Source organism: Mauremys reevesii, linkage group 2 (assembly GCF_016161935.1).
Source record: "Mauremys reevesii isolate NIE-2019 linkage group 2, ASM1616193v1, whole genome shotgun sequence".
NCBI lineage: Eukaryota > Metazoa > Chordata > Testudines > Geoemydidae > Mauremys > Mauremys reevesii.
In genome coordinates this window covers 285257481-285281552 of record NC_052624.1, presented here as the reverse complement: position 1 = coordinate 285281552, position 24072 = coordinate 285257481, and the positions used below count along the sequence as shown (strand labels likewise).

At 66.2% G+C, this 24072-nt stretch overlaps 1 protein-coding gene across 1 annotated transcript; it reads right to left on the bottom strand.

The window, feature by feature from the left end:
* Positions 1–198: 198 nt before the first annotated feature.
* On the bottom strand, positions 199–23085 carry SLC39A4 (solute carrier family 39 member 4). The gene is made up of 12 exons (XM_039521734.1): positions 22622–23085; positions 17411–17695; positions 14228–14432; positions 13227–13477; positions 12081–12252; positions 11508–11680; positions 9742–9903; positions 8136–8243; positions 7666–7720; positions 4178–4330; positions 3070–3257; positions 199–1078 (listed from the first exon to the last, which is right to left on the bottom strand). Exons 1-12 carry the CDS (start codon positions 22829–22831, stop codon positions 947–949), a joined length of 2094 nt encoding a protein of 697 aa, XP_039377668.1. The 5' UTR covers positions 22832–23085; the 3' UTR covers positions 199–946.
* Positions 23086–24072: the final 987 nt, after the last annotated feature.

Genomic DNA, 24072 nt, shown 5'->3' with positions numbered 1-24072 from the left:
GAGTGCCCGCGCAGGGCCCAGGGGACGGGTGTGAACGGTGCCATCCCTCTGAGTGCCTGTGCAGGGCTGGGGGTGTTTGAACGGTGCCATCCCTCCGAGTGCCCGCACAGGGCCCAGGGGACGGGTGTGAACGGTGCCTCGCCTCTGAGTGCCCATGCAGGGCCCGGGGGGGTGTGAACGGTGCCATCCCTTTGAGTGCCCGCACAGGGCCCAGGGGACGGGTGTGAACGGTGCCATCCCTCTGAGTGCCCGTGCAGGGCTGGGGGTGTGTGAACGGTGCCATCCCTCCGAGTGCCCGCGCAGGGCCCAGGGGACGGGTGTGAACGGTGCCATCCCTCTGAGTGCCTGTGCAGGGCTGGGTGTGTGTGAACGGTGCCATCCCTCCGAGTGCCCGCGCAGGGCCCAGGGGACGGGTGTGAACGGTGCCTCGCCTCTGAGTGCCCGTGCAGGGCCCGGGGGGGTGTGAACGGTGCCATCCCTCTGAGTGCCCGCACAGGGCCCAGGGGACGGGTGTGAACGGTGCCATCCCTCTGAGTGCCCACGCAGGACCCGGGGGTGTGTGAACGGTGCCTCGCCTCTGAGTCCCGCGCAGGGCCGGGGGTGTGTGAACGGTGCCATCCCTCTGAGTGCCCGCGCAGGGCCGGGGGTGTGTGAACGGTGCCTCGCCTCTGAGTCCCGCGCAGGGCCGGGGGTGTGTGAACGGTGCCATCCCTCTGAGTGCCCGTGCAGGGCCGGGGGGGTGTTGCTTTCCCAATAAATAGCACAAACCGACAGGGGCCCAGGGCGCTCTGTGCTGTGCCCCTCCCCACCAGCGACCCCACCGCTGGCAGATGGTCCCCGGGCATCAGTAATGTCAGCCCCCCTCAGTCATGTCCATGGCTGCTTGTGCCGCCTGCCAGCAGCCCCAGCTCCCCCTGTGGGCGCAGGCCAGGGGGCCGGGCGGGGGTCACAGCAGGGTGAGGTTCTCCTCATACAGGGACAGCAGCAGCAGGATGGCCCAGCCCCCCAGCAGGCCCAGGTTGTGCAGGGCGAAGAGCAGCCAGGGCCGCTTGTCCTTCACGTTCATCATGGTTGGCAGCTGGAAGGGAAGGGGGGTCGTTAGGGCAGAGCCAGCAGCCACCGTGCCCGGACCGGAGCCAGCCTGGGGCGCGTGGCCCCGGCAGCCCTGCCGCACTGGCTCAGGGGCACAGCCCCGCCCGGCCCACACTCTCCTGGCAGGATTCACAGCGCCCACCACGGAAATGCAGCCACCTCTGGGGTGAGCCAGGGCAGCTGGCTCACGGCCACAGACCGGCCAGATCCCAGCTGCAGGGGGCCGAAGGGAAGGGGGGCCTGCGTTTTACATCTCCTCCGAAAGGCAGCGCCCCCGAGCTCCCTGGGTTCCCCCTCCCCCAGCTCCGCCGACACCCCTCAACCCCGACCTGCAGCCCCCTGCTAGCCCACCCCTGGGTTCCCCCTCCCCCAGCTCCGCCGACACCCCTCAACCCCGACCTGCAGCCCCTGCTAGCCCAGCCCTGGGTTCCCCCTCCCCCAGCTCCGCCGACACCCCTCAACCCCGACCCACAGCCCCCTGCTAGCCCAGCCCTGGGTTCCCCCTCCCCCAGCTCCACCGACACCCCTCAACCCCGACCCGCAGCCCCTGCTAGCCCACCCTGGGTTCCTCCCCAGCTCCACCGACACCCCTCAATCCTGACCCACAGCCCCTGCTAGCCCACCCCTGGGTTCCCCCTCCCCCAGCTCCTCCGACACCCCTCAATCCCGACACACAGCCCCTGCTAGCCCAGCCCTGGGTTCCCCCGCCCCCAGCTCCACCGACCCCCCTCCACCCCGACCCGCAGCCCCCTGCAGGCCCACCCCGGGGTTCCCCCTCCCCCACCTCCGCCGACACCCCCCACCCCCGACCCGCGGCCCCTGCTAGCCCAGCCCTGGGTTCCCCTCCCCCAGCTCCGCCGACACCCCTCAACCCCGACCTGCAGCCCCTGCTAGCCCAGCCCTGGGTTCACCCTCCCCCAGCTCCACCGACACCCCTCAATCCCGACACACAGCCCCTGCTAGCCCACCCCAGGGTTCCCCTCCCCAGCTCCGCCGACACCCCTCAACCCCGACACACAGCCCCTGCTAGCCCACCCCTGGTTTCCCCCTCCCCCAGCTCCGCCGACACCCCTCAACCCCGACCCGCAGCCCCTGCTAGCCCAGCCCTGGGTTCCCCTCCCCAGCTCCACCGACACCCCTCAATCCCGACCCACAGCCCCTGCTAGCCCACCCCTGGGTTCCCCCTCCCCCAGCTCCGCCGACACCCCTCAATCCCGACCCGCAGCCCCTGCTAGCCCACCCCCGGGTTACCCCACCCCAGCTCTGCCGACACCCTCAACCCCGACCCCTGCTAGCCCACCCCTGGGTTCCCCCTCCCCCAGCTCCGCCGACACCCCTCAATCCCAACCCACAGCCCCTGCTAGCCCACCCCTGGGTATCCCCTCCCCAGCTCCGCCGACACCCTCAACCCCGACCCACAGCCCCTGCTAGCCCACCCCTGGTTTCCCCTCCCCAGCTCCGCCGACACCCTCAATCCCGACCCACAGCCACTGCTAGCCCACCCCTGGGTTCCCCCGCCCCCAGCTCTGCCGACACCCCTCAATCCCGACCCACGGCCCCCTGCTAGCCCAGCCCTGGGTTCCCCTCCCCAGCTCCGCCGACAACCCCTCAACCCCGACCCGCAGCCCCCTGCTAGCCCAGCCCTGGGTTCCCCCTCCCCCAGCTCCACCGACACCCCTCAATCCCGACCCACAGCCTCTGCTAGCCCAGCCCTGGGTTCCCCCTCCCCCAGCTCCGCCGACACCCCTCAACCCCGACCCACAGCCCCTGCTAGCCCAGCCCTGGGGTCCCCCTCCCCCAGCTCCGCCGACACCCCTCAATCCAAACCCATAGCCCCTGCTAGCCCTCCCCAGGGCTCCCCCGTCCCCCAGACTCAGCTCTCAGTGGGACCCTTGGATTAGGGCTCCGAGCGTTCCCCTGGCGAGCTGGGCGTGGGGGCAGGGCAGGGCAGGGGACGCCTGCGTGCGAGTCGCTCACCATGTCGCAAAGGGCCACGTAGAGGAAGAGGCCCGTGGCCACGGTGAAGATCCAGGCCTGGAACTCCTCGCCCGTCGCCACCGAGAGCGCGATGTAGAGCCCCAGGAAGGCGGTCAGGGCGCTGCTGAAGTTCAGCAGCAAGGCCTTCTTGACGCTCAGCCCCGCGTGCAGCAGGGCCGCGAAGTCCCCTGGGGGGCGGGAATGAGACCCCGTCACGGGGGCTGCCATTAGCCTGGGCTGCCGGTCACCCGCCCTACGCCAGGCCAGCCAGAGCCGCCCTTAGCCAGCCTGGGCTGGGCGCCCCCTCCCCTGGGCTGGGCGCCACCTCCCCTGCGCTGGGCATCACCTCCCCTGGGCTGGTCCAGCCGGAGCCTCCCTTAGCCAGCCTGGGCTGGGCGTCACCTCCCCTGGGCTGGTCCAGCCGGAGCCTCCCTTAGCCAGCCTGGGCCGGGCGCCACCTCCCCTGGGCTGGGCGTCACCTCCCCTGGGCTGGTCCAGCCGGAGCCGCCCTTAGCCAGCCTGGGCTGGGCGCCCCCTCCCCTGGGCTGGGCGCCACCTCCCCTGGGCTGGTCCAGCCGGAGCCTCCCTTAGCCAGCCTGGGCCGGGCGCCACCTCCCCTGGGCTGGGCGCCACCTCCCCTGGGCTGGTCCAGCCGGAGCCTCCCTTAGCCAGCCTGGGCTGGGCGCCACCTCCCCTGGGCTGGTCCAGCCGGAGCCTCCCTTAGCCAGCCTGGGCTGTGCGCCCCCTCCCCTGGGCTGGTCCAGCCGGAGCCTCCCTTAGCCAGCCTGGGCCGGGCGCCACCTCCCCTGCGCTGGTCCAGCCGGAGCCTCCCTTAGCCAGCCTGGGCTGGGCGCCACCTCCCCTGCGCTGGGCGCCCCCTCCCCTGGGCTGGGCGCCCCCTCCCCTGGGCTGGTCCAGCCAGAGCCGGGCTGGACCAGGAGTCACCCACCCCAGCTAGCCCCGTAAGAGCTGCTCGGAGCCGGTCCCGGACCGGAGTCCCTGGGGAGGTTCCCATGGGGTCTGGGCTGAATAACCCCCCTGCACAGCCTTGGGGTAGCCCCGTGTGGCCGAGCATCCGGCAACTCCCCACCCCCGGGGCAGCGCCCACCTAGCTCATGCGGCAGCTCGTGGCACAGCACGGCCAGTGACGTGGCCAGCCCCGTCTTCCAGGAGGTGGAGAAGGCGGCCCCCACGGCCAGCCCGTCGGCAAAGTTGTGGATGGCGTCGCCGATGGTGATCATGTAGGGGATCATGCGCTGCTCTGTGGAGCGAGGGGGAGTCAGGGCTGGGCCAGGGGCCGGTCCCCTCCCAATGGAGAGACCACCAGCAGCCTGGGGCCCCCTACCCCACATACCCAGCCCCCCAGCCCCAGCCAGCCTGGGGCCCCCTGCCCCAGCCCCACAGCCCCAGCCAGCCTGGGACCCACTGCCCCAGATCCAGCCAGCCTGGGACCTCCCTGCCTCACCCAGCCCCCCAGCCCCAGCCAGCCTGGGGCCCCCTGCCCCAGCCCCTCAGCCCCAGCCAGCCTGGGGCCCCCTGCCCCAGCCCCCCAGAACCAGCCAGCCTGGGGTCCCCCGCCCCACACAGACCCCCAGACCCAGCCAGCCTGGGGTCCCCTGCCCCACACAGACCCCCAGGCCCAGCTTGCCAGGGTCCCTGCCTCCTCCTGCACAGGGTCATCCCAGTGGCCCTGGTTCCCGTCTCTGACAGCAGTGAACGGCGGATACTTTGGGGATGGGTCATGAAGCCCTGAAAAGCCACATGGCCCCATGCGGGAAAGTCCTGCCAGGCCTGGTCCTTCTGGGGGGGGGTGGAACCCTGCCGAGCCCTTCTCACTATTCCAGTGTGTGAGAGGTGCCTTCCCCCACCACAGACCCAGCGGCCTAATGGAGAAGGCACCAGCTTCTAGAGCTGGGGATTGTGGGTTCAACTGCCACCTGGGTTGGGGGTGTAATGTAATATTGCATTGGAAGCTGACAGGGCCAGAAAAGAGTTAATTAACTCACAGACCCCCACCCCATGGCTAAACTTTAAAGACTGGTTAGGAAGATCTGTAAATGACCAGCCGGCATTGCTAGAGGCAGAAGGGGGGGTTGTTTGCTCAGGGCTTGGGATGGCAGCAAACAAGGCTTGTCTATTGCTACAGCTTTGATTCAAAGATCAAAAAAGGAATTTTAACATTTAGGAAGACACTGGAGTGCAATAGTATTATTGTCTCTGTGTCTCTTTGCAGGTTGTGGTCACCTGTATCTGAACTGTTAATGGATAAATTACCCTGTGCTAATTGCCAGGATGTTTGGGAGAAGGAGTTAAGCCTATTGTTTTCTCAGGCCAAAGGGCTGCTGGAAATGTATAAAAACCCTGGGACACGATCCTGCTTCATCTCAGATCTGCTTTGGGTTTCAAGAGGGGAAACCTTAAGCCACAAGGACTGAGATCCCCAGTCACTGACTGGAGTCACCCTGAATATGGACATTGGACTATAACCTATGGACTATTTCTAAAAGGACTTTTGGCAACTACAAGCTCATCTCTACTGTGTATCTGAACCTCAAGAATTGAATTCAAGTCTGTCTGTAGATTGATCTTTTAACCAACTCTCTCTCTCTTTTCTTTTTTAATACATTTTAGTTTAGTTAATAAGAATTGGCTGTAGCGTGTGTTTTGGGTAAGATCTAAGTTATAATTGAACCTGGGTATGTGGCTGATCCTTTGGGATTGGAAGACCCTTTTCTTTTCTATGATGAGAGATTTTCAGGAATCATCATCATATCTGACGTGTGTCTGGACAGAGGCCTGAGGCTGGGCACTTTAAGGGAACTGCAGGGTTTGAACTTCTGAGTGACAGTGAGGTGCTACAGAAGCTGTTCTGTGCTGGTTGGTAAATCTAAGTATTGGAATAACCACCAGCGTTTGGGATTTGTCTGCCCTGTTTTGTTTGCAGCTCACCCTCATTGAGTGACCTCAGCTGGCTCCCACGGGCAGCACCGTCACAGGGGGTAACAAATATTTCTGCTTTTCCCAAACCGCTAAGCTGGGGGAGAAGCTGAACGTGTCTTGGGGTGGGGTGAGGGCACCAGGGGCAGCGAAGCACCAGGGAGCAGCAGTCTCAAAGGGCTGGCTGGCTCCCAGGCTGTGGGTAACAGGCTGTAGGGCCCCGCTGCCCTGGCCCCCCAGACAGAGGGTAGCCCCCTATGCCAGGTCTTTCCTCAGTGCCTGAGCTGCTCCTTCCTCCCTGGCCTAGCCCCACTGGGTGGGTCTGACTGGGGTCAGTGGTCTGGTGGAGGAGTTCCATGGTCGGGGTGGGGGGCTGAGTGGGGGTTCTGGGATGGGGTGCTGGGGTTGGGGGCTTATTGGGGGTTCTGGAGTTGGGGCTGATTGGGGTTCCATGGTCGGGGTGGGGGCTGATTGAGGGTTCTGGGATGGGGTTCTGGGGTTTGGTGGGGGCTGATTGGGGTTCCAGGTTGGGGTGGGGGCTGATTGAGGGTTCTGGGATGGGTTCTGGGGTTCGGTGGGGCTGATTGGGGTTCCAGGTTGGGGTGGGGCTGATTGAGGGTTCTGGGATGGGGTTCTGGGGTTTGGTGGGGGCTGATTGGGGTTCCAGGTTGGGGTGGGGGCTGATTGAGGGTTCTGGGATGGGTTCTGGGGTTCGGTGGGGGCTGATTGGGGTTCCAGGTTGGGGTGGGGGCTGATTGAGGGTTCTGGGATGGGTTCCGTGGGGGCTGATTGGGGGTTCCAGGTTGGGGTGGGGGGCTGATTGAGGGTTCTGGGATGGGGTTCGGTGGGGGCTGATTGGAGGTTCCAGGTTGGGGTGGGGGCTGATTGAGGGTTCTGGGATGGGTTCTGGGGTTCGGTGGGGCTGATTGGAGGTTCCAGGTTAGGGTGGGGCTGATTGAGGGTTCTGGGATGGGTTCGGTGGGGCTGATTGGGGTTCCAGGTTGGGGTGGGGGGCTGATTGAGGGTTCTGGGATGGGTTCTGGGGTTCGGTGGGGGCTGATTGGGGGTTCCAGGTTGGGGTGGGGGGCTGATTGAGGGTTCTGGGATGGGTTCTGGGGTTCGGTGGGGGCTGATTGGAGGTTCCAGGTTAGGGTGGGGGGCTGATTGCGGGTTCTGGGATGGGTTCGGTGGGGGCTGATTGGGGTTCCAGGTTGGGGTGGGGCTGATTGAGGGTTCTGGGATGGGTTCTGGGGTTCGGTGGGGGCTGATTGGGGGTTCCAGGTTGGGGTGGGGGGCTGAGTGAGGGTTCTGGGATGGGGTTCTGGGGTTCGGTGGGGCTGATTGGGGTTCCAGGTTGGGGTGGGGGGCTGATTGAGGGTTCTGGGATGGGGTTCTGGGGTTCGGTGGGGGCTGATTGGGGGTTCCAGGTTGGGGTGGGGGGCTGATTGAGGGTTCTGGGATGGGGTTCGGTGGGGGCTGATTGGTGGTTCCAGGTTGGGGTGGGGGGCTGATTGAGGGTTCTGGGATGGGTTCTGGGGTTCGGTGGGGGCTGATTGGGGGTTCCGGGGCTGGGATGCAGGTTGCTGGGGCTGGCGAGTGGCACCGAGAGGCTCACAGGGCTGGTGCCCCTTGCGGTGGCAGAGGCACTAAGTCACTCACCCCGGGTGCGTCTCCCCTGCCCCGTTTTTCTGAGACTGGCTTCCTCGGCGGTGACCTGGAGGAGGGAGGGACGGACACGGAGCATGAGGGTTGGCCCTCACCCGGGGGAGCCCTCTGCTGGCAGCAGCCGCCTGAGGGTGCCCCATGGGGCCCAGAGCCTGGGACCCCTGGCCACAGCCCCCCGCAGGGCCAGGCACAGCTGGCATGGGACACGCGCCCCGCTCCACCCAGCTGTGGGCAGGACGCAGGCACAGCCCCTGTTAGAACTGCCCTTAACCCCTTCACTACCAGGCCGGCCCCAGAGCTGTGCCGGGCCGTGAAGTTAGCAAGGGCCAGGCAACATTCAGGGACGTGCCCACTGGGCTGTACCTGGCGCTGCCCAGTGGGTGAGGCCCACCTGGCTGGCCCTGCCCTGCAGCCTGCGTCATCCCCCTCCCCCTCCGCCCCCCATCCTGGGGGCTGGGCCTTACCAGGTCGGCCTGCGAGGCTCCTTTCTCCTGCTTCTTCCTCCTCTGCTCGGCCTGGTAGAGTTGCAGGGACATGGCGTGGTCGTGCGGGTGCCCCCTGCCAGCCTCCTCCTGCCGGAGCAACACACACGGCTCACCCAGCGCCCCCCACGGCACCGACGGGGAGTGACCCACGGGCCCCACGGGCACCCGCCTTGGGGGCGTGGCAGGTGCAACAGCCACCCACAGCCCAGAGCACCACAGCGCCCTCTACCGAGCCCTCGCCCCCCTCCCCGCACCACAGCGCCCCCTACCGAGCCCCCGCCCCCCCTCCCCGCACCACAGCGCCCTACCGAGCCCCGCCCCGCTCCACGCACCACAGCGCCCCTACCGAGCCCCGCCCCGCTCCCGCACCACAGCGCCCCTACCGAGGCCCCCGCCCGCTCCCGCACCACAGCGCCCCTACCGAGCCCCCCGCCTCCCGCACCACAGCGCCCCTACCGAGCCCCTGCCCAGCTCCCACACCACAGCGCCCCTACCGAGCCCGCTCCGCTCCTGCACCACAACACCCCTACCGAGCCCCGCCTCCCCGCACCACAGCGCCCCACCGAGCCCCCGCCTCCCGCACCACAGCGCCCCTACCGAGCCCCGCCCCCTCCACGCACCACAGCGCCCCTACCGAGCCCCGCCTCCACGCACCACAGCGCCCCTACCGAGCCCCGCCCGCTCCAAGTACCACAGCGCCCCCTACCGAGCCCGCTCCCTGCACCACAGCGCCCACCGAGCCCCGCCTCCCGCACCACAGCGCCCCTACCGAGCCTGCTCCTGCTCCCGCACCACAGCGCCCCTACCGAGCCCCGCCCCACTCCCTGCACCACAGCGCCCTACCGAGCCCGCTCCCGCTCCAAGTACCACAGCGCCCCTACCGAGCCCCGCCCGCTCCCGCACCACAGCGCCCCTACCGAGCCCCCACCCCGCTCCCGCACCACAGCGCCCCTACCGAGTCCCCGACCCGCTCCAAGTACCACAGCGCCCCTACCGAGCCCTTGCCCCGCTCCCGCACCACAGCGCCCCTACCGAGCCCCGCCCCCTCCCGCACCACAGCGCCCCTACCGAGCCCCACCCGCTCCACGCACCACAGCGCCCCTACCGAGCCCCGCCCCGCTCCACGCACCACAGCGCCCCTACCGAGCCCCGCCCCGCTCCATGCACCACACCGCCCCTACCGAGCCCCGCCCCGCTTCCCGCACCACAGCGCCCCTACCGAGCCCCCGCCCGCTCCCTGCACCACAGCGCCCCTACCGAGCCCCCGCCCGCTCCCCCCACCACAGCGCCCCCTACCGAGCCCCCGCCCCGCTCCCCGCACCACAGCGCCCCCTGCTGAGCCCCCCACACAGCTCCCGCACCACAGCGCCCCCTACCGAGCCCCTACCCCGCTCCCCGCACCACAGCGCCCCATGCTGAGCCCCCTCCCTGCTCCCAGCACCACAGCGCCCCCTAGTGCCGCACTGGGACATTGGGGTCAGTGCTGACTGCCGAGGAGAGCACCTGCTTTTTCTGTGCCCCCCACCCCTCCAAAATACCCCATCTCCCTCCCCCATCTGCCCCCCTGCCTCCCTCGCCCCCAGACCTCGGGCTCGTCGCTCCCGAGGACACTGAAGAACTTCTCCAGGAGGAAGAAGGCATAGATGCCGCCCAGCACGGCCAGCAGCTTCCAGATGGTGTCCCTGGTCCCGGCCTCCTCAGCCCCGTGCGCGTGCCCCTCGTCCGCGTGCGAGTGCAGGCCCAGGAACTGCAACGAGCACAAGGGAGTCTCAGCGGGGGCAGGGGGCTCGCTTGGGCACGTGGGGACTCCCCCTCTCTGCCTGCACACTCTCCGTGTGTAAGCACACGCCCCTGCCAGTGCCACACACCCATGTGCATGCTCCCCCTCCCCCCACACTGGCCAGCACACACGTAGGCATCTGCACACTCACATGCACTCACTCTCACGTGCCCATATGCACACCCATGTGCCCATCCATACATCCACATGCCCACACGCACACCCATGTGCACTGTCACAGAGTCCCCGGGCGCTGCTCTGGGAACCGCTCCCCACCAAGCCAGGCAGGACTCTGGGGAGCCTCCTCTCCCTCGGAGCAGCCTGTCTGCAGGGCAAGAAGCTCCTACGGCTTCACCTCCTGGGTCTCTCCTTGGAGCATTCAGCATCCTCTGCCCCTCCGTGCGCTTCCCACAGCGAGTCTGCCCAGGCGGGGCCCTGGGGAAGCCACAGGGTCCTGCATCCCCCACTCTGCAGTCAGACGTGACTCTCAGCCAGCCAGTAACACAGAAGGTTTATTTAGACGACAGGAGCACAGTCCAAAACAGGTCTTGCTGGTACAGACAACAGGACCCCTTTAGTTAGGTCCATCTGGGGCCCCTGCAACCTTCCCAGGTCAACACTCCCCACTCAGCATTCACAGAACACAGCCAGAACATTCCCACTTCGTCACGTGCACACAGTCCCACGTACCCATACATACACTGACGTGCACATAGTCCCATGTGCCCATACATACACCCACGTGCACACACTCCCATGTGCCCATACGCACACCCACACACCCATACATACACCCACGTGCACACACTCCCATGTGCCCGTACGCACACTCACGTACCCATACATACACCGACGTGCACACAGTCCCACGTGCCCATACGCACACCCACACGCCCATACATACACCCACGTGCACACACTCCCATGTGCCCATACGCACACTCACGTACCCATACATACACCCACGTGCACACACTCCCATGTGCCCGTACGCACACTCACGTACCCATACATACACCCACGTGCACACACTCCCATGTGCCCATACGCACACCCACGTGCCCATACATACACCCACGTGCACACACTCCCACGTGCCCATACGCACACTCACATACCCATACATACACCCACGTGCACACACTCCCACGTGCCCATACGCACACCCACGTGCCCATACATACACCCACGTGCACACACTCCCACGTGCCCATACGCACACCCACGTGCCCATACATACACCCACGTGCACACACTCCCACGTGCCCATACGCACACCCACGTGCCCATACATACACCCACGTGCACACACTCCCACGTGCCCATACGCACACCCACGTGCCCATACATACACCCACGTGCACACACTCCCATGTGCCCATACGCACACCCACGTGCCCATACATACACCCACGTGCACACACTCCCATGTGCCCACTCACACTCCTACATGCCCACATGCACTGGCCCACGTGCCCACGCACACAGCCACCCGGGTGCTCACCCACGCCCATTTCCGAGCTGTGCACGCAGTCCCCGGGAGCGGGCCCCCGGCAGGCCCAGCTGCTCACCTGGGGGATGAGGTGGAGCAGGGCGTCCCCGGTGAGCGAGCCCACGGCCAGGCTGACAAAGCCCTGGATGACGTAAGGGTAGGCGCTGGCGCAAGCGGTGCACAGGAGCAGGACGATGCCAAGCAGTGCGCACAGGCAGATCACCAGCGTGGCCAGCGAGCCATAGATGTACCCTGCACAGAGAGCGGCTGTTACCCACCCCGGCCCAGAGCCCCGCACCGCCCTGCACAGCAAGACGCAGAACTCCCAGGCAGCACAGCCAGATGCCCCCGCCAGCTCCTCCCCCAGGCCCTTGAGGCAGGAAGGAGCTGGGGTCTGTCCCTGCAGGGCACAAGACGCGGGAGAGGGCAGGGGCTGAGGCACTGTCCTCAGTCCCGAGCTGTTAGGGGCTGTGAGGACATGGGGGCACCACCTCCCGCCCCACCACCGGATGCTTTGAAATGGAGAGATCTCTGCACGCCCCGGGGGCTGCCCCTTGTTCTAACACCCAGGCACCACCAAGCCCAGCCATGGGGCCCCTCTCGCCCAGCAGCCCCCGCACAGAAAGCAGCACAGCCGGAGACAGGGCCTTACTCTCTGCCACGGTCAGTCGGCCACCGGGGTCACTCAGGTGACGAGCAGAGCAGGCCCCGCTGAGCTGCTGCTGGATCAGAGCCGGGCTGAGGCTGGTGAAGTCCGAGCCAGAGATCCCTGCGTCGGAGTCGAGGCTGTAAATCTCCAGGAGGTCGCCAGGGCTCAGACACATCTGGAAACACAGATGGGGAGTTACTGACAGAGTCGGCGGCACCCAAGCCACGGATCCAAGCCCCCGCGGCCCAGAGCCCTGAGCCAGTGGGTAGTGGCCTCTCCAGGGCTTCGTGCCGGCTCCAGCGACATGGACCCAGCCCACCCCCAGAAGGTTTCCTGGGTCTCAGCCTGCCCTGCCCTGGTTCGCTGCCAGCCCGAGGCCCATGCATGACGCTCTTGCTGCCACGCTGCCTGGGCTGGCGGCTCTTTGTTTCCTGCCACTGGGACCTGCCCCGAGGGCTGCGGGCGGCTGCCCCTTGCGAACCAGACAGCAGGACACGACTCGGCCCCAAACTCAAACACGGGTGGGAAACGTCCCGATCCCGCGGCTTTGCCCCCAGGCCTCTGCCCAGCCAGGCTGCTGCCAGGCGGTGCCAACAGCCCTGGGAGGGGAGCGAGGGAGTCAGGACTCCTGGGTTCTGTTCTCGGGCTGGGGACAGCCCCCCACAGGGGTTGTAGGGAGAGCAAGCGAACTGGGGTCAGGAAGGAGAGAGCTGGACACTTCCAGTTTGTGTCTCTGCTTCAGGGCCTCAGCCGGCCACCGGCGGGTCGGGAAGGGATCTGCCCCGAGGATTTATCTCCTTCCTCTCGAGCACTCGGAATGGCCATGGCAGGAGACGGGGCCCTGGGCGGGGGGTGGGCAAGGAGTTCCCCAGTCAGGCTGGCAGGGACCTCAGGGGCTTCACCTTCCCCTGCAGCATGTGGGTCACTTGCCAGGATTAGCTGGGTGCAGCTCACTGGGACGTTGCCCTGCCATTGCGGTGCCTGCTGTGCTCTGCCTGTGGGCTGTGGGTCGCCTGGGGGTGCTGGGGGCCTGTGACACCCAGGAAGTCAGACTCTGCTCTGGGCCCCTCTGGCTTTCACCCAACGATTCTCCAGACGCCCCTGCCCCCGGACAGCCGGCCCGGGGAGAGCCGTGGCCCCGCTACCTACCGTGTCCCAGACGAGACCGGGATCGTCCGGCTCTGTCTGCCCAGGGAGGCTCCGTCTCAGCCGCCTGGGCGTGTCGCTGTGGTGCGGGCCCAAGCGATCGTCGGGGTTCGTGTGCTTGCCGGGGCGCTGGCTGGCGTGGGGAGCTGACGCGGGCTCCTCGTGGTGATCGGCGTGTGCTTCGTCGTCATGGTGATGGTCCGTGTGCTCGTCCTCTGGCCCCAAGGCCAGCTTGGCCATCAGTGTGCTCAGGCCTGTCACAGGCCAAGCCCGTCATGCCCACTCCCTGCCCACTCGCCCCTCGGCAGGAGCGGCCCTTCCCCTGCAGCCGCCCGCCCAGCTCCATCACTGCAGCCTCCTGCCCCGTCCCCATCTAATCCTCCCCCACCCCAGGGCTCACCCCCTGCCGGCTGCCCCGGGCTCAGAGCTGGCTGGGGCCCGGGGATGCTGGCGCACAAGCTGCCCAGAGCGAACATCCCCGCTGCTCCCCCCCCCCCCCCCCGGAGAGGGCGCTGCTGAGGCCGGGGCTGGGCCGGGGCTTTGCAGGAATTTCCCCCGGTGCGAGGGGCGATCCCAGCCAGGCTGCGGGGGACCCCAGCTCTCTGGGCTGCAATGAGGACACTGCATGACGCCATCGGCCTGCGGGGGGCCGGAGCAGGCCCGTGCCCGGGGGCCTCTCGGAACCAGCGCCAGCCCTGGCAGGGACCGGGCTCGTGGCCATCCCTGAGCCTGCCACCGGAGGGCGCCCTGCAAACACCTGGAGCCAGCAGGGAAACCCATGCCAAGCGCTACTGGCCACGGAGCTGTAGGGCTGCAGGACCCATCGCCCTGTGCCAGCCTTTCCCATGGGGCAGGGGCTCAGCAAAGTGCCGTCCCCCTGGGGACCCAGCCCTCCCCCAGTGGCTGCTGCAAAGGATTCTGGGGCCCTGCAAGGAGGAGCCGGGGGCGGGGGGGGAACTGAACTGAGCCCTCGGTTACCCCCGGCCACGACTGCCCTGACTCACCTGCCAGCGTCAGGTTCTGGGACTCGTTGCCATAGCGATGGAAGATGTACCCCAGGAAGTAGTGGGGGGGCGGCAGGGCGTGGAAACAGTCCCCCAGCAGCACGTGGTACATGATCGTCACCAGCACCCGCCCGGCCACGTCGGCCGCCACCTGGCCAGAGACCGCGGTGCTCTTCTGCAGGACACGGACCGCGTCCAGGCACGGCTGGGGGGAGACGGCTGATGAGAACGGCTCCCAGTCCAGCCCAGCCGCCATGGGGGAGAGTGTGGGGTGGATTTGGCGGTGTGGGGGTGGGACACACAGGGGAAGGAGAGTGAGAAAGCACCACCGAGAGGAGATGAGTCCGGACACTGGAACAGGCTCTGGGAGCTCTCCTGTGGCTTGGGGGGCACAGGCCTGGGGGGTGTTGGGGAACAGCAGCAGCTGACATGCCCGATCCAGGCCCACCCATCAATGGGATGGGCTTAGAAATACCAAAGGGGGGTCTCGGGGTAGCCGTCTTCTGCTTTTCTCAGCAGCCCAGAGGGCTGAAAGCTGCTGGGCGTTTGCGCTGCGAGTCTCCCGTAATCCCCTGACTCCAGGGCCTGGAGCTTTAGGACCCTCCCCCAGGTACCACGAGACGTGCCCTAGAGGTGGGATCTGGTGATATGGGGACGGGGGCAAGGCGTTAGTGTGACAGTGACAGGTCAGGGTGTCCCATAGGCTCCCGGGGGGACCTCGGCCCCTCTCCCTACAGTGTTCAAGGAGGGGGGTCACAGCTGGTGGGTTGGACACCCCCGCCAGGCTCTGCTGGCCAGTTCCAGCCTCGGTCCCAGGAGCTGTTTGCTAACAGGTGGACCAGCCAATTTCCTCCTTGGCTGCAGTCCCAGCTCTCTCGCCAGCAGCCCTGGCAGCGCCACTTGGCTGGAAAGGGCCCGGCTCACGCGGCCGCCTCGCTCCAGCTCTCGGGTGGCTCTTGGCACTGCACGGACTGTCCCACGGCCCCGCCTGAGCTGCTCTGGGGCAACGTGACCGGCGTCTCGAGTCAGCGGGGTGACGCTGTGGCAGGGGGAGATGTGACGAACTGGGAATGTTCTTAATGTTTGCTCTGAATACTGTGTTGGTGCCTCAGTGTCCCCTCTGCAGTTCTTAAGTATCCAGGTGGTGGGAGAAGGGGGTGTGATTGCTGCAGGGGAAGGGGCCGGTGCGCCTGAATGCCTGGCACTCTGTCTCCTAGCAACTGATGGCCGGGGCCCCTCCCCTGCAAAGGTGCCAACTGAAGGTGTTGGAGACAAAGAGGTCAGGTGACCTCCTGGCCTGGGAAAGGAGCTGAGCAGAAAGGAGGGGCTGGAGGGGTTTTGGGAGTCTGGAGCTGGCTGGGGACAAGGAGTGAGGGCAGACGTGGGGGTCTGGCTCACTGCCCCCCAGAATGGACCCGGCCGACGGGTCCCATTCGTGGTACCTACAAGCTCTGTTTTAGACCCTGTTCCTGTCATCGAATAAACCTCTGTGTTACTGGCTGGCTGAGAGTCACGTCTGACTGCGAAGTGGGGGGGCAGGACCCTGTGGCTTCCCCAGGACCCCGCTGGGGGGACTCGCTATGGGAAGCGCACGGAGGGGCAGAGGATGCTGAATGCTCCAAGGAGAGACCCAGGAGGTGAAGCCGTGGGAGCTTCTTGCCCTGCAGACAGGCTGCTCCGAGGGAGAGGAGGCTCCCCAGAGTCCTGCCTGGCTTGGTGGGGAGCAGTTCCAGAGCAGCGCCCGGGGACTCGGTGACAGAGGGCTATCGCTGTGGGCGGGTGACAGAGTCCTGGCCCCACCCGCACTCCACTGACTGGCACAGGGCTCGTGAGCAGAGGGCACTGGGCCTGGCATGGGCCAGGATCCCGGCACACGGAACCACTGGGGCAGTCGGACCTGGCTGGGAGTGTTGGTGTTTTCAGAGAGGGACTCTAAGCTGACTTCACCCCCGCACACACCTTGCGCCCCAGCTCTGCCAGGGACGGCAGCACAGCCCTGCCACGGGGCTTGCATGACTTGAGCTAGTCAGTGCAGGGCGGGACGGAGAATGGGACTGTACAAAAAAACAACTCAATCTACGTCAGCTACTGGTGCACCACGGAGCGATGCAAACCTGCAGAGCACCGCACCCAGCGTGTGGTGCCAACAATGTTGTTAACATCCCGACTCCAGTGTGTGGCCTCAAAAATCCAGCCCAATGCACTGGAACAAAGAAGGGGCCACTCCTGTCTCCTGCCCAGCAAAACTGACCAGCTGGTAACAGCCCATCGCAAGGCTGGACAACTGGTGACAAGACATTTCTAGTGAAGGGCTTATTTGTGCTGCCACTGCTCCAAATCCCTGCTCTGCTTCTTCCAGACACAGCACTGGGAGATGGCGCCTCGCCGCCTCACTCAGAGTCCATTCAGCACGACCCCCTCAGCCGAAGTCCCGGCCCCAACCCCTCCAGGCCCATGCTGCCACCGTCACGGGGCTAAAGCCCTGGAGCGCCCGCCCCCCATGGGGCTAAAGCCCTGAAGCGCCCGCCCCCCATGGGGCTAAAGCCCCGAAGCACCCGCCCCCCAGGGGGCTAAAGCCCCGAAGCACCCGCCCCCCAGGGGGCTAAAGCCCCGAAGCACCTGCCCCCCATGGGGCTAAAGCCCCGAAGCGCCCGCCCCCCATGGTGCGAAAGCCCCGAAGCACCCGCCCCCCAGGGGGCGAAAGCCCCGAAGCGCCCGCCCCCCACGGGGCGAAAGCCCTGAGCCCAGAGGTGACAGGAAGCCCCTGTCCGTACGGCACACGGCAAGAGCCAGCACACAGCCGCCCGTATTGGCAGGGGGCAGCTTCCCCAGGCCGGCAACTGAAGAGGGCCTGGGGCTCCCAGCCGCCGCTACTGCAGCCGGAGCCCCAGGCCCTTTAAATAGCTGCCGGGGCCCCAGGGTAGCAGCGGTGATTTAAAAGGCCAGGTGGGGGGTGGATGGGTCGGGGTTTCTGGGGGGGGGAGTGGGAGGGGGCAGATAGGGGGTGGGGACCAGGCTATTTGGGGAGGCTCAGCCTTCCCTACCCGGCCCTCCAGACAGTTTTGTAAGCCCAGTGTCGGGGGCAGTAGTGCCACACCCAGGATTCCCCAGCAGGGAGCACGCACACACATACACACACATACACACACACGCACGCACACGCGCACACACACACACACTTACCTGGTGCCTGTCTGCGTCTCTGTAATTCTCCCGCAGGCCTCCCAGCAGCTCCGCCACTTTCTCCGCCGTGGGCCCCGCCGCGGGATTCCCGCTGGAGAAGCGGGTGAGGAAGGCCCCGGCCTCGGCCACCCACTGGCCGCCCCTCGCTGCGGCGCAGGTGGCCGCGGGGTCTGTCAGGTAGAGCAGCAGGCCGGCACCGAGCTGCGGGAGCTCCGTCGCCGTGAGGTTGGCGTCGCCCGTCCCTGCCTTGCCCACGAGCGTGAAGATGTCCGGCACGGAGATGCACTGTGGGCAGAGGGGCAGAGCTGGGGCTGGCACACACCACACCACATAGACCTTGGCGCCCTTGGGGCAGTGAGCCTGGGGCCCGAGGAACTGGGCTCCCCAGCGCGTTACCCTGCTAGTGCCCGGCTCCGGGCCGTTGCTGAGTTGCTGTGTGAGCTTCGGGCCCTGCTGCTTCCAGAGAGCTGGGGAAGGGTCTAGGCCGACGGTTTCCAACCTTGCCCATCCCAGGACCCTCCCCAGAGCCCTCAGCCCCCTTGAGAGGGACAGGGTGGACCCTGGGCCCCACCCCTGGCTGAGATCCCGCTCGGAAGCATCAGAAGAAATCGGCTTTTCCTAGGGTTCTGCACCACGAGCAGTGACGGCTGAGCCGATGGTCTCACAGTCGGACACCTGACATTGGCACCCGGACGCGTGGCCGGATTCTGGGACATGCTGAGCACCCAGCAGCTCTCGGGGGCGGTGGGCACCGGGCACTGTGACCAGCAGGCCGGTTGTGTTTGCCACCTCGTGCCTCGGTTTCCCCATGTCAGGTGGGCTCGCTCGCGCCAGGGAGGTGGCAGTGAGCTCACACACCAGGCTCTTGGCAGGCCCGACGCACTGACACGCCCTTCAGTGCCACGCAGGCGGGGTCGTCCCTGGGACGTGATGCTAGGACAGGCCCGTGGTGTCCTGGGCAGGAAGGGACACTACTGATAGCCCAGGCCCAGGGGAGCCCTGCCCAGGAGAGCGTTTGCCTCTTGTCGGCCCTTCAGCAGCTCTTCTCAGGCGAGCGAGGCTGGCCGGGCGCCCGGCCCCAGGCAGCGGGGACGGGCGGCTCACTGCAGGCTCTAGCCAGGGGGCACTGGGCTCATCGCAGGTGCAAAACACCCCCGGGGCAGCCAGTCTCAGAGCCCAGCTCTCAGCCGCGGGCAATGGCCCTGGAGCCGCGCCGGCTCGGCTGGCGCTCGGGCTCGGACGCGGGGGGGGGGGTCTCAGAGCCCCAACTCTGGCTATTTTCAGCACTGTGCTGTGAGCCCCAGGCACACACCCACACTGTGCACCCTCACTATACACACCCACACCCACACACTGTGCACCCCCACTACACACACCCACACCCACACACCGTGCACCCCCACTACACACACACACCCCTACACACTGCACACCCCACTACACACACCCACACACTGTGCACCCCCACTGCACACACCCACCCCTACACACTGCACACCCCACTACACACACCCACACACCGTGCACCCCCACTGCACACACCCACCCCTACACACCGTGCACCCCCACTGCACACACCCACACCTACACACCGTGCACCCCCACTGCACACACCCACACCTACACACTGCGCACCCCACTGCACACACCCACACCTACACACCGTGCACCCCCACTGCACACACCCACACCCACACACCGTGCACCCCCACTGCACACACCCACACCCACACACCGTGCACCCCCACTGCACACACCCACACCTACACACCGTGCACCCCCACTACACACACACACCCCTACACACTGCACACCCCACTGCACACACCCACACCCACACACCGTGCACCCCCACTACACACACCCACACACCGTGCACCCCCACTGCACACACCCACACACCGTGCACCCCACTGCACACACCCACCCACCGTGCACCCCCACTGCACACACCCACACCCACACACCGTGCACCCCCACTGCACACACCCACACCTACACACCGTGCACCCCCACTGCACACACCCACACACACCATGCACCCCCACTACACACACCCACACACCCAGCACCCCCACTGCCCACACCCACCCCTACACACCCTCCACCCCCACTGCACACACCCACACCTACACACCGTGCACCCCCACTGCACACACCCACACACCGTGCACCCCCACTACACACACCCACACCTACACACTGCACACCCCACTGCACACACCCACACCTACACACCGTGCACCCCCACTGCACACACCCACACCTACACACCGTGCACCCCCACTGCACACACCCACCCCTACACACTGCACACCCCACTTCACACACCCACACCTACACACCGTGCACCCCCACTACACACACCCACACCTACACCGTGCATCCCACTGCACACACCCACCCCTACACACCGTGCACCCCCACTGCACACACCCACACCTACACACCGTGCACCCCCACTGCACACACCAACACCTACTCACCGTGCACCCCACTGCACACACCCACACCTACTCACCGTGCACCCCCACTACACACACCCACCCCTACACACTGCACACCCCCACTACACACACCCACACCTACACACCGTGCACCCCCACTGCACACACCCACACCTACACACCGTGCACCCCCACTGCACACACCCACACCTACACACCGTGCACCCCCACTGCACACACCCACACCTACACACCGTGCACCCCCACTACACACACCCCTACACACCGTGCACCCCCACTACACACACCCACCCCTACACACAGCCCACACCACTGCACACACCCAGCCCTACACACCGTTCAACCCCACTGCACACACCCACATCTACACACTGCGCACCCCCACTGCACACACCCACATCTACACACCGTGCACCCCACTGCACACCCCCCCACCTACACACCGTGCACCCCCACTGCACACACCCACACCCCTACACACGGCACACCCACTGCACACACCCACACCTACACACCGTGCACCCCCACTGCACACACCCCCACCTACACACCGAGCACCCCCACTGCACACACACCACACACCGCACCCCACTGCACACACACACACACCCACACTGCACACACCCACACCACACACACACTGCACACCCCACTGCACACACCCACACCTACACACCGTGCACCCCCACTGCACACACCCACACACAGTCCACCCCCACAGCACACACCCACCCCAACACACTGCAAACCCCACATCACACACCCACCCCGACACACCGTGCACCCCACACCCACACCTACACACTGCTCACCCCACTGCACACACCCACACCCACACACCGTGCACCCCACTGCACACACACACCTACACACTGCACCCCACTGCACACACCCACACCTACACACCGTGCACCCCCACTACACACACCCACCCCTACACACCGTGCACCCCCACTGCACACACCCACACCCACACACCGTGCACCCCACTACTCACACCCACACACCGTGCACCCCCACTGCACACACCCACCCCTACACACCGTGCACCCCCACTGCACACACCCACCCCTACACACTGCACACCCCACTACACACACCCACACACCGTGCACCCCCACTGCACACACCCACACCTACACACTGCGCACCCCCACTACACACACCCACCCCTACACACGGCACACCCCCACTACACACACCCACACCTACACACTGCACACCCCCACTACACACACTCCACACACCGTGCACCCCCACTGCACACACACACACACCTACACACTGCACACCCCACTGCACACACCCACCCCTACACACTGCACCCCCACTGCACACACACACCTACACACTGCACACCCCACTGCACACACACCCACAACTACACACTTCACACCCCCACTACACACCCCCACACCTACACACTGCACACCCCCACTACACACACACACCCCTACACACTGCGCACCCCCACTGCACACACACACACCTACACACTGCACACTCCACACTGTGCACACGCATATACACTGCACACACACACCCTGCACACACACCCCCACTGCAGGCACACACATGTACACACTCTGCACCCCCACTGCACCCCCACGTAGACACTGCACACCCCACACTGCGTGCGCACACACTGCCCACCTCCACTGTGTGCACACAACCCCACGTACACTCTGCGCACCCCACACTGCATACAAATGCACATAGTGCACATATGCTACACGCACACACACACACTGCAAACAGTGCACACCCCACAGGTACACACAGGCTGGACACAAGGGGAGCATGCAGACCCAGAGTGCACGCACGCACGCACGCACGCTGGATGGCGCTCAGGCCCGATGCCCCCTCCCTTGCCCCTTGGTTGGCCAGGGACACCCGTGCGAAGCAGGCACACCAGGCTCCCGCTGGCAGCAGGGAGGGGCAGATTCTGAGCCTTGCTCCCTTGCAGCGCAGACCAAACTCCCACTGACTTCCTAGGGGATTTCCCTGCCCAGAGACTGCCCAGGATTTGAACTAGTCAATGGGAACAGTCTGAATCACCTCAGCCCTGGAGACCAGCCGGGGCCTGCCGGGCGCAGATGAGACGGACGTGATAGAATCGAGGCCACAGACTGGCCCAGTCTGGGCTGATTCTGCTCACAAGGGGCTTGAGCTGCCTGCGGCCGTCTACACTAGCGAACACTGGACGGTGCTAGGGGCGGTTCATGCCGGTGCAGACGGGGCCCCGGGGAGGAACCTGCCAGGGAAACGGGCCGAGGCCGGTTCTGTGTCTGGGGAGAGACGCCCTGTGCTTACGGCAAGGGAGTACGGGCTTAAGCGATGACAAACTGTCAGGAACAAAGGAGCCGCCTCCCTGCCCCTCCCGGTGCGGGTGCGGGAGCTGGCCTGGATCCCAGCCACCAGCCGGGGCAGCCAGGAGACCCTCCCACCCCTGCCCGGCATGTGCTAGCGCCATTTCTGAACGCACCAGCTACGCCAGGGCTCCCCCACCCCTCGGGGAGATGCTCCTCCGGCCACAGCCATCCCTGCACGCCCCCTCCCTTAACATCTCCCCCTTGTGTCGCACCCGCGTTCCCCCCCGGCCGGCCTGGCCGCGATGCCCCGGCTGGGAACCTGCCGTTCCTGCTGCCTCGGCCCCTCCCGCCCGGGCTGGAGTTTGACCCAGTCTTTGCTCCCGACCCGCAGAGGAAGGAGGGGAGCGGACGGCGCCTGGCTGCGGCGTTACCTTTTCACACGGCACTGCTGGGCACTGCACACGGGCCGCCAGGATACTTAAGAGGGAGTCCAGGGCAGCGTGGGGCAGAGAGCCTTCTCCCGACGCCAGCAGGGCCCACACGCTCTGCAGCACCTGCGCCTGGCTGGGCACCAGCGCCCCTCGCCCCGGGCACACAGCCGCCCCCAGGCAGAGCAGAACCAGGGGCACCAGGAGCGCCATGGCAGCGTCCTCGAGGCCCACGCTGGCTCCGGCCAGGCTCCCGGGGCCAGAGAGCCAGAGCTGTGGGGAGCAGTGGCTCTAATCCTGCAGGTATTTGCTGCTGCCGCCTGTGATTGGCTCAGGGTGAGATTGCCTCGGGTTAACCATTCCACAGAACCCGTCCAGCTCTGCAGATCCTCCTGCGATAGGGGCAGGGCAGGGTGGCTGCGAGTTACCCAGCCCAGCCCATTGTCCCGCCGCCGGGGAGTGGCGGGGCTCTGCTCTGCCAGGAGAGCGGGCACAGCCCCGCTCCAGCATCGTCAGCAGAGCTGCCCCCGCCGGGAGGAAATGAGCAGGCAGGACCTGCACCGAGCCTATTGCCCAACACGGCTCCAGCCCCGGCCCTGGAGACGGGACGGCTCATCCGCCCAGCGGCCCCAGCTCCTCCACGAGGAAGGGAAGCCCTGCACGGGGCAGACGCGTGGACGACAGGCTCCGGGTCCCCACTCCACCAGGGCCAATCCGTTCCCCTCTGGGCCTTAACTCCCTCTCGGGAGGCAGCCCCCGTCCCGCCACAGGGACTGTGGGGGTTTGTGAACAGCACGGGGGGTTCTCCTGCAGACGGGCACCTCGCTCTGCCCTGACGAGCCCCGACCGTCACACCGGCCTCGTCAGCCCCAGCACACACCACAGCCGGGGAACGGGCTCCCGGGGGAAGTGACTCACGCAGGGTCATGCAGTGAATCAGTGCAGAGCTGGGGCTAGAAGCCCTGACGCCACAGCCCTCTGCTGTAACCACTAGGACACACTCCCCTCCCAGAGCCAGGAACCCCCTGACTCATCCTTCCTGTGGCTCTGCTGGAGCCCACTCCCGTCCCAGAGCTGGAACAGAACCCAGAAGCCCTGGCTCCCAGCACCCCCCTGCTCTAACCCACTAGGCCCCACTCCCCTCCCAGAGCCAGGACAGAACCCAGGAGCCCTGGCTCCCAGCACCCCCCTGCTCTAACCACCAGGCCCCACTCCCCTCCCAGAGCCAGGACAGAACCCAGGAGTCCTGGCTCTCAGTCCCCCCTGCTCTAACCCACTAGGCCCCACTCCCCTCCCAGAGCCAGGACAGAACCCAGGAGTCCTGGCTCCCAGCCCCCCCTGCTCTAACCCACCAGGCCCACTCCCCTCCCAGAGCTGGGGAGAGAACCCAGGAGTCCTGGCTCCCAGCCCCCCCTGCTCTAACCCACTAGGCCCCACTCCCCTCCCAGAGCTGG